Source organism: Atheta coriaria, unplaced genomic scaffold, assembly GCF_025399875.1.
Source record: "Atheta coriaria isolate IRGN ID8LTWV9N9 unplaced genomic scaffold, Caltech_Dcor_3.1 hic_scaffold_4_pilon, whole genome shotgun sequence".
Classification (NCBI taxonomy): domain Eukaryota; kingdom Metazoa; phylum Arthropoda; class Insecta; order Coleoptera; family Staphylinidae; genus Dalotia; species Dalotia coriaria.
Window position 1 is genome coordinate 6,988,726 of NW_027045446.1, and position 10,189 is coordinate 6,998,914.

At 39.4% G+C, this 10,189-nt stretch overlaps 2 protein-coding genes across 2 annotated transcripts; one reads left to right on the forward strand and one right to left on the reverse strand.

The window, feature by feature from the left end:
- Nucleotides 1-21: 21 nt before the first annotated feature.
- On the reverse strand, nucleotides 22-7,127 carry LOC135790440 (protein tolkin-like). The gene is given in 9 exon segments (XM_065300645.1): nucleotides 22-564; nucleotides 624-868; nucleotides 871-1,683; nucleotides 1,738-2,205; nucleotides 2,258-2,599; nucleotides 2,651-2,881; nucleotides 2,973-3,014; nucleotides 3,017-3,919; nucleotides 6,346-7,127. Coding segments are annotated over 9 exon segments (3,351 nt in total). The 5' UTR covers nucleotides 6,521-7,127; the 3' UTR covers nucleotides 22-432.
- A 2,024-nt stretch (nucleotides 7,128-9,151) lies between these two features.
- Nucleotides 9,152-10,138, forward strand: LOC135790856 (uncharacterized). Its single transcript, XM_065301140.1, has one exon. It carries the CDS (start codon nucleotides 9,152-9,154, stop codon nucleotides 10,136-10,138), a length of 987 nt encoding a protein of 328 aa, XP_065157212.1.
- The last annotated feature ends 51 nt before the right edge of the window (nucleotides 10,139-10,189 follow it).

Here is a 10,189-nt window from a genome sequence, read left to right on the forward strand (position 1 = left end):
TAAATTAATTAATTGCATCAGTAAATTTGAGTTCTGTGTTTATTTATAATTTTGAATTATACTTACTAGTACGTATCTAACGGTTATAATCAATGTTTAGCCACACAAAATCTACACTAGTATAACAACTAGAAATAAATATTTATAGTTTACTATGCTGAATAATTACCGTTAATAATTAAAATTAGTATTACATGGTACAAGTACATAAAATTGTCGCTTAAACGTTGATTTAAGAGGTAATTGATTAATTATCTAACTGAATACTTATGTACAAACCGTCAGGATAAATGAGTACATGTGTTGAGCTGTGCACGAGAGATCAAACAATGTTGGTCGCAATAAACCGCTATATGGAAGCATATGGCAGTATTCTGAGTATTATCGCTTAAGTTTTGACTTTACCGCAGCTGCCGAGGCTGAAACTTGAATTTAAGAATCCTCGTCACTGTCATAACGTTCCACGGCTTCGTAGACAATGGAGAATCCTTTGAGGCAGTACGTATCGTCACTTTTGAATCGGATGAGGAGTGTCTCCTGCACTGATATAATATCAGCTGGTTTCTAAAATAAAGATTATTACAGAATATGACCGATTGTAGTTTGCTCTATGTAATACTTACATTATTTCCACAAAATCTCCCCGATGACATACCACTAGCATCTGGTCCATTAAACACTTCTAAATAATCATACCCACAATGTTCTTCATACTCCAAATCAAATTCGAGAAAATTAATATAAACATTATGGTTGGGAGGTGCCTCGATGGTCCAGTCACAGTCTGAGTATTCATCATAAGTAGCGCTTCCATATCTTGAGTGTGAGTAGACGTGATTCCTAGTAGTAGTGGCGCTCAAATGACCCCACATACTGTTGAGTGTGTTGCAAGAAATCCGCCACGTTGAACACTCTGATCAGATTTAAACACCATATACATCTGGTTGCCTGTGGCAACAATAGGATGTGGTAGCTTTGATCCGCAGAATCTTCCTAAAGTATTTGCTTCAGGAGAATCCCCGTCGTAGAAAACAATGTGATCGTAGGAGCACTCCTGATGGGGTTCCATTTCAAACCTGAAGAACTGAATTTTAATACGGTGCCCGGGGGTAGTACTAAATTTCCAAACACAGTCTTTTCGAGAAGGATAAAAATCTGGATAGTTGGGAGAAGTTATATTTCCGTAATGATTGGTAACTTCATATTTGCATCCGCCTTCCTTGCAGTCTTTTTTATTTTCATGAAGAACAAACCCGTTGTGACAGCCGCATTGATAGGAGCCCAAAGTGTTGATGCAATCGTGTTGGCATCCGCCATTGTTAATTGCACATTCATCCATGTCAGCTGAGAAAACAGCAGCAAACCCTCTTTTTTGAACACTTGAATCACTATTAAAAGTTATTCGTAATGTATTACTCTCGGAAGTAATAAGTGGTGGTTTAGTAGGACCACAAAATGGTCCATGGTTTCTATTTTTGCTAAGAACATCCACTCGATCATAATCACATTGTTGTTGTTGCAATTCATTTCCTTCGAGATCAAAAGATGTGAAATTCAAAGTAATACGGTATTGGGGAGGTGCCACTATTTCCCAGGTGCATGATTTATTTGCTGGATATAGATCGGGAAATGAAGGAGAAGTGATAGTTCCGTTAACAATTTGGTAAACCCCTCCACAAGCATCTGTAATAACAAAATACATTAAATCTAGATTTATATCATGCCAATATAACAAACCTTCGCAGTTTTTCCCATCGGAATGTAACTCATATCCAATTCTGCATGCACACACATAAGACCCTAAAGTGTTTACACATTCTTGTGCGCACCCATGCTCAGTACCACTACATTCATCATATTCCTTGATAAACGTTGCTGAGAATCCAGCCTTTTGTACAGATCCGTCCGAAACAAACTTTACCAAAAGATGGTTGCTGGTAGACCTTATATCAGGTGGTATCTTGTTCCCACAAAACACACCGATAACAGGACTGTCCATTGTTAATCCATCACGCACTTCTACGTAGTCATAAACACAATTATCATGGTTTTCAATTTCAAAACTTTGAAATTTCATAGCAACTTGATAATTTTCAGGAACTGTCAACTTCCAGACGCATTCTTTGTTAGGTTGATAGTCTTCGGGGTAATTAGGAGATTCTAGGTGACCACCTGATTCCAAATCAAGTTCACCTCTACAAACAGCTAAAACGGAACAAGTTTTAATTGATTTTAAGTCAAGATTTGAAATTATTACCCTCGTAATGTGCAGCAAATCCACGTTGACTGGTGGGTTCCTTAGTTACATACGTGACCAACATTCTACTACCTGTAGAAATAATAGGCTCGTTTATTTTACCACTACCGCAGTATTTTCCGAGGATTGGCGATTTATGCCAATATCCATCACGTATTTCAATATAGTCCTCTGAGCAGTTAGCAGATTTTGGAATGTCAAGATCAGTAATATTCAGAACAATTCTTTCCCCGTGGGTGGCAGTAATTCGCCATTCACATTTCTCTTCGTGAAAACTAAGCATATTGTTAAAATTTGGAGAATTGAAGTGTGCGGCGTTTGCTTGGAATGTTTGACCGCACTCTACAAATTGTTTTATTATTATCATGTATTTTATAACAAATAAATACGTACTTGGACATTTATAGAGCAAATTAGTCTGATCGATATCGCCTTGTGAGAGCCGCAGGCGTTGACCGATTTCGGGCCGCTTCCGGCCTGGCACATCAATCGGCTGGATGGTGTCCAAATAAGTCCCCTTCGAGAACGTGTTCCGTGCGTAGTGCATAATCGAATCGTAATCGTATGTCAGCCCCAACGAGTTGACCTCATCCGAACTCAGTTTGTTGAAGTTGTAATCCTGGCCTGCAACGTGCCAAAGGTACATTATATGACATCAAACCGGACGTGTCTAAGTCAAAACCGCTCCGGATTAAGAATAAAAGTTGATTCTTACCATTCATTATGTGTGTGCGAATGATATTCACGTGCATGTCCGGTCAGGTCGCGTGTGCTCGTGCCAGAAACCCACCACGTGCCCAAGCTCGTGAACGACAATACCGAATTTGTCACAGTTCTTCCCAATGCTGATGGCTTGTGGACCATTGCCTCGCTTACCTACAAACGAGCAACATCCGCACGGGCGTTCAGTAAACATAATAAAGTTGGGATGGTCATCAGGTGACCTCTCAACAAACTTCACGCAGGTGGAGTTTTCCCAGTGACGCATAGCCTGCTTAAAAAGGGCCTTGTGTGCACCACTAAAGTTAGCATCAATTTCATACGGGATCACACCGTAATCCCACACACGTTCTTTACGCGCAGTTGCAGCCCTTGTGGTACGTCTATGAGGTGCGTATTTTTTTGGTTTTAAGTCAAACATTGGTTCAAATTCATGAACGGGTCTAGGATCTTCACTTAACATAGGATCATCGGAAGTTTCAGAACTAGAAGAGGTTTGTGAACCACGTCGACGTTTCTTGTGCTTTCGACGACGCCTTCTCGAAATACCTCCATCATGGGAAGGAAATTCAGTTAGGGCTTTGGTGTTTTTACCATCTTTGGCATTCTCAGTAGCATATTGAAACACTATTCGGCCATTACTGTTTTGATTAAGTTCTTGGGGAGTAGGTTTTTTAAGAATGTCTTTTTTGGTTTTTGTATCAGTATTGGAATTGACCAGTAAAGATGGGTCATTGTAACTTGGTAATATTGTGGGTATATTCTGTTGCTGCTGCTGCTGGTGGGCAATTTTGGTTTTGCGACGCACCAGGTCAGAAAGACCTTCCTCTTCAATTTGCAATCCATCAAGAACGTCTTGTTTGAAGGAATTAACTTGTTTTTGATAGTCTTGGGGTTTAGAAGTTGGTGTATCGGGAATTGCAATATCTCCCAAGAAACCACCTACAAATACAAGGATTTTTGTTAATAAATATCATCCATCAAAAAGTATAAATTATACTAAATGCAGAACTGTAAGATTCGAAGTGTTTGAAGAATCACTCGATACTCATCCGATTCCCCGCCGCTGCCGTTTGAAGTGGGCACTTTGTTAAGCCCCCTTTACTCTACACTCCCCATCAAATTGCAAGAGTAGAGCAACCGTTTCTCGCGCCGTCATCATCATTAGATTTTAATCAATAGACTCCTTTTGTTATTTCGCAACACAACGCTAATGAGGCCAAAAGCCCGCGAGAAAAATCATAGACCCCGTGCATCGTTGCTGTGCGCAATTCGTGACAACACAAAATTTCGATAATTTTGTAAAACATGACCGTCCTTGATCTGTGCACAGCCACCAGAGCCACCGCTAGTTAGGCCGCTGATAGTCGCTGCTGATAAGCGCGTTGAAACATTGAATCCGCGGCCATCCCTCGAGCGCGTCCCGGCTATCAGTGTTGTTATTGAATGCTGTTATCTCGGCGAGCGCGCAGACTTTATACAAGCTGCGCATACGCGCGGACGCATGCCCGATAAGTTTCGATAGGCGATAGCAAGCGTCAACTTGTCTACTAGAAGCGTCGCTGGTGCAATTTCTGTAGTTATCTGCCGGACGCTTTGTCCCATGGCGTGCGCTTCAACGTTTCATGAATGATCGGACCCAATTAATTCTCACTCGCCCGCCGCACGCAACTATTGCCGACGCCGCCGCGCTGTCGAGATGATGATAATGATGACGACGATGCGTGACATCTGGGCGCGCATTGTCTATCGCTTTGGCTTAATTTGATCCAGCTGCTACTAGATTTGTTTACTACAGCGCGCGCCTTCATACCAAATGACGTTCGAGTCAATAATTCTACGAAATCATTAACTCGCTGTAATTAAGAGATTGGCTAATTTATGTTATATACCACTATCGCGGTTATTAAATTCGCTTTCAGTTGCGTTTTTGTTTCGCAACAAGAATTGCTTGTATACAATATTCATAACTGCGACCTCGGCCCCGCTGTTTTTAGTAAAATATAATTCATTTTTATTTTCTCGTTCAAGACCTAGTCTGTATCGATTTTATCAATAATATTCGCAATTTTATTGAGAAATGAGAAATGCTAATAATACACTTTAACGCCATCTCGTATTCAGTTATTTAACTATAATTATTATTGAATATTTATACCAATTTAGATCGTTTATTTAACACCCTTTAAGAACAAAATTTTGTCAAATAGACATTATGCTATTTAGAGCAAAGACAAATCCAATAAATTATTGATAATCAAAATCGGTCGAGTCGTTCTTGAGTTATAAATGTTGTAACTAATTTGACATTGTTTTTTACATATAGATTTATTAATATTGGTAAAATACTAGTGCTTTTTGTTCATCCTATAAAAATCATTTGATTACATTTCTATCAATTTGCCGCACAGCGTAGACTTGTTCAAGAAGCCAATAGGCAATGAATCAATCAATCACCGAAAGCAAAGTTAAGCTCCTCGACGTTTTATAGACATTAATCTGTCGCGCCCCGCCCCAGGGTGCTTGTCTTGTCAACCGGCCGCCGCCACTTTCTCACGGGGCGCTCGCAAATTCGTTTAAAATTAGATCCGATTTCGACGAAATGGAAACGTCAGACCACGTCAAGTGTGATCGACAAATTGAAAATTCCTCACTTGCGCACGAAAATTCGCCTTCAATTATACTCCGCTCTTTGCAATAACTCGTGCAATAAAAAAAATCTCATCAGACTTTACGAAATAAAACTTCTTGTAGTCTCGTAAGGCCACTCAAACGACGTCTTATTTATCTCGTTTCAGCGACCGAAATCGTATACTTATAAACAAGATTAATTCGTAAACTTTAAACGAATCGCTTTGTGCGACGATTCGATTCTCAGGCATTGTTCACCATCGTCTTCGGGAGCGTTACTGTAGTAACAAACTCGCTGGCACACTCGATAAGTCATCCGAGCATGGGCGCCTCGCGTCTTTGTGCGCCAACTCGGTGTGTTTAATTAAAGTCCTCTTTGTATCACCGCGCTCGTAGACGGAATATGCCACGATTTATCTAGCCGCTGCACCGGCTCCCAAGTGGGAGCCACGGAAACATTTTCGACTATTCACGCAAACTGCGGATGTTCAAACTTACAATGCAGGGACGGAATACAAACATTTGATAAATATCATTATAACTTGTTACTTTCAAGAAAGTTACAAATTTTATTGGGTCGCCTAAATTTATTCGAATATTACACATTTTATCGTAACATAAACAAGTGTGATAAACATGTTTTCCATTCAATATTCGGCAGATTAATAAATTATCAACTAAATATAAACATAGAGAGTAAAACCTAAATTTCTTTATATATTTTTATTTATATTTACCTGCTTTGCACGGATCCAGATCTAAATCATTACTGCTCTTCGGCGGAAAATTCATATGCAGCAGTTCATCAGCGGAAAACTTAAATTTCGGGATATCCTCCTCGTCGAAGCAGGCAACGCCTACAACCAGCAGCATGCTGGAGAGTAGCACGCGCCACCGCAGCGCGTTGAACATTTTTTGCGTTTTTGTGCACGTGGATGCGATCGCACATTACACGCGCATTTTCGATTCGCGCGCAGGACAAAGCATCACTAGTATTAGCGTGTTAGACGAGACTTATTGATGTATTGTTATTGTTATTGTCGATGTTTGTGTTAAGTTATAGTCACGCACATTGCACTACATCTCGTACCATTAAATAAAATTAAAATAGTTTCAAAAAGATCACTTGTAGTTAAACTTCTTAAACTGTATTTATTTTAATTTTGATTGATTATCATAGATTTGATTACATGTTTTATGATTTTTATTTTCGACTTTCGAACTTAATTGAAGCACTTTTTGGATAATACGCGGACGTAAAAGCTTTCGCCCTGCAGGCGCTCGTGGTGCTTTTGGCTTCGGCTCGTCATGGAGACACACTGAACGAGCGCTCGCAGGCGGCAAGCGATCCACTGGCTGCGCTGGATGTGCGCGTATCAGCGGGACAGCAGGATGCTGCAGCGGGCGCTTATCGTGTCCACTCTGTGCCACGATTTGAATATGCATGGATGTGCGGAGAACACACGCGACAGCCGGCGATGAGCGAGCTCGCGCATTCCGCCCGAAATGCTCGTTACGATTTTGTTTCGTCTATTTCGTACGCTGCGCGCCGTAGCGAGTGTAATGTTCGTAATGTTCATTGCGAGGGATCACCACCAGCAGCCCCCTGCACGATGGAAGGGGCATGTGAGGGCGAGAGGATATGAATTGGCTTGTTCGGTCAGTGTGGTCAAAAGCGGAAACGAATTTAAACGAACATTCAAACGATTCCATTTGCTGATGTAATTATCTTTTTCTGATACATAAAATATATCAAACTCTAGTTTATTCTCTGAAAGTGTTTAATTGGCATCTGATGGAATTGCAATTTAACATATTTTGTTGCATCTTAAATCAGAAAACTTTTTAAAAGTAGATTAAAATTTAAATTAAAATCTATATAGTTATAGTTAATGTAGAGTAAAGAAAAAATATAAATGTTTGTTTTGCAAATAATATATAATATGATTTTAATTGAAACACAAATATTTACAAAGTGATATTTCAGGTATTAAAATACGATATTTAACTTAGGATTCAATGTCACTTGATTCACTATAATACCATTCAAGTGTTTGACATCTGATAAGATAAATAATCTATTAAATAACAATTTATTTATTATCCCAGACAATATTTCTTCACTGTTAGTACAGATTATCTCGCGTTAATCATGATTTATTAGCAAAATTTGAAACTAATCTCAGTGTCGGTTGCATAAAAGGTTTAAAAATACAAAAAATAAAATCAGATATTTCATAGAAATTGAGACTAATGCGCAATTATTTCCTTTTTTTCACAAACATCTGGAAAAGTAGCGTTCGCATAAATCCATGTCAATTTTGTATTAAGCTTGCGCACCTATATGAAAAAGCTTGGCAAATTTTAGTCGGAAATGTCGGCTGTTTGCTTCGTGGCAATTCATTTGCGACCATTATAAGCCGGATGGCCGAAAAGCCAGCCGGGGGCGAAAACAACTGCGAGAACGGATTTATTCGCGGTGGTGCAGGTACGTCGTGTTTGGTTGCCGGGTGATAATTACAGCATGGTCGTTAAAGCGTAATAACGCTCATGGTCGATGCTGAATGCTAGATGAGAGGCTGCAGACAAACATGGCGAAACATGAAATACATTTGCAAATAGCGGCGTGAAAACAAGCGATAGTACGCTAAAGGGGTGGCGGGCAAGTGTGAGAGGGCTTAACCACGTGCTAGTCGCCACCGAAATTACGTTTTATGATTGCCAATTGGTTAAAATTAACTGGAATGCATAATAAACTTTTCAAGTGGGGAATATCAAATGTAATTATCTTGTTTTCATCATAATTGTTAAAATAATATGTCGTTGTTTTATTTTTAAATCAATCAATCATTTAAAGTCTTCTTTTTTCGACGAATAATACACATACATATATAATTGTTCCGTGAAATGTTAAAAATTGAGAATTTCAAGTGTAATTATCTTGTTTTAATCATAACTGCTAAAATAATATATTGTTGTTTTATTTTTTAATTAATCAATCACTTATAGTCTTTTTTTCGACGAATAATACACATATATAATTGTTCCGTGAAAAGTTAAAAATGGCCTTCATTTATTTGATTAAATGGCCATAAAATCTAACTTTGTTACACTATGATTCATTTAGTTAGTTCCGTCATTTATGGTCCTTATTAAACGAAAATGAGTAATTGTGTACTTATATCGCAACTTATGTTTTATTTGTTTTACGGCGCCACGTGTCATTTCTTCTAATTCCTCATTTTTTTCAGTTTAAAGTCTACTAAACATTTAGAATTTCCAAATATCCTGTAAATTCACTCGTATTGTCTTCAACTTTGTACCTCTACTATTTGTGAGTATGATGAATTGTAAAATGGAATCAATAAAGATGATATCATTTTGCTAAAACAATAAAACGAACTGAAAACAACTCCTTATCAATTTACCTGAGTGTGTATGATAAGAGTTGCATATATAAACCCGGCGAGAGCGCAAATTCTATGCCAATTGTAGAATTGTGTATTTGCATTTTTTTGCTGTTCGTGATTACTCTAAACAATCATGTCTTTTAACAACGAGTGTTTGCAAGCCCACAATGAGTACCGAGCTAAACATGGTGTGCCGCCATTGAAGTACAACGCCCAACTATCCGTGGACGCTACCCGCTTTGCTCAGCAGTTACTCCGGGAAGGAGCACTTCGCAGCAGCAATGTCAGCGACCTAGGCGAAAATATATACTCGGTGCGGTCCACGGATCCAAATTATACGATCAGTGGAGAAGCAGCGGTAAATCACTGGTACAACAAAGAGTCAGAACATGACTACTCTTGTGAACCGCCGGAGAACAACCCAACTGGTAACTTCACTCAAGTTGTCTGGAAAGACAGTCGGGAGTTGGCTATTGGTTTGGCACAAGAGGGTGGAAGAGTCATCGTTGTTACCAGGTACTCGCCACCAGGAAATGTAAGGGGGCAATTCTGTGCAAATGTTCTACCACCGATGTCAAGTGGTATTCGAAGACAGGTCTGTCCTCAAGGACCACCCCAACCAACTTGCGTAAGACCTTCTGCCGCGTCAACTCCTAGATCTAACGGCGCATCTTCCTCTGGAAACTTTAACCGTGACTGTTTGAACCAACATAATATGTACAGGGCTAAGCATGGAGTACCTGCTTTACAACTAGATGATCAACTTTGCAGGTACAGTCAAGAGTGGGCTGAGGAGTTAGCAAGGCGTGGTGTGATGCAACACCGGAGTCAGAATACCTACGGAGAAAACATCTTTTCTGCTTGGTCATCTGATCCTAACTATACGGTAGAAGGTGGTAAGGCTGTTGATTCATGGTACGATGAAATTCAGTTCTATACTTTTGGTCAAGAACCCAGGGATTTAAAAGCTGGTCACTTTACCCAAGTGGTTTGGAGGCTTAGTGAAAAGTTAGGAGTTGGCATTGCCAAAAAGAATGGTCATATTTATGTCGTGTGTAATTATTCCCCACCTGGAAATTACGTTGGGAACTACACTCCGAACGTGCCTGCACCATTGTAATTGTTAATATAACATTTTATTTGCATTTATTGTATTATCTTTTATAACGAA

What these genes read in the sequence shown, in the direction of transcription:
- LOC135790856 (XM_065301140.1), top strand. Translation starts at nt 9,152, where the DNA reads ATGTCTTTTAACAACGAGTGTTTGCAAGCCCACAATGAGTACCGAGCT.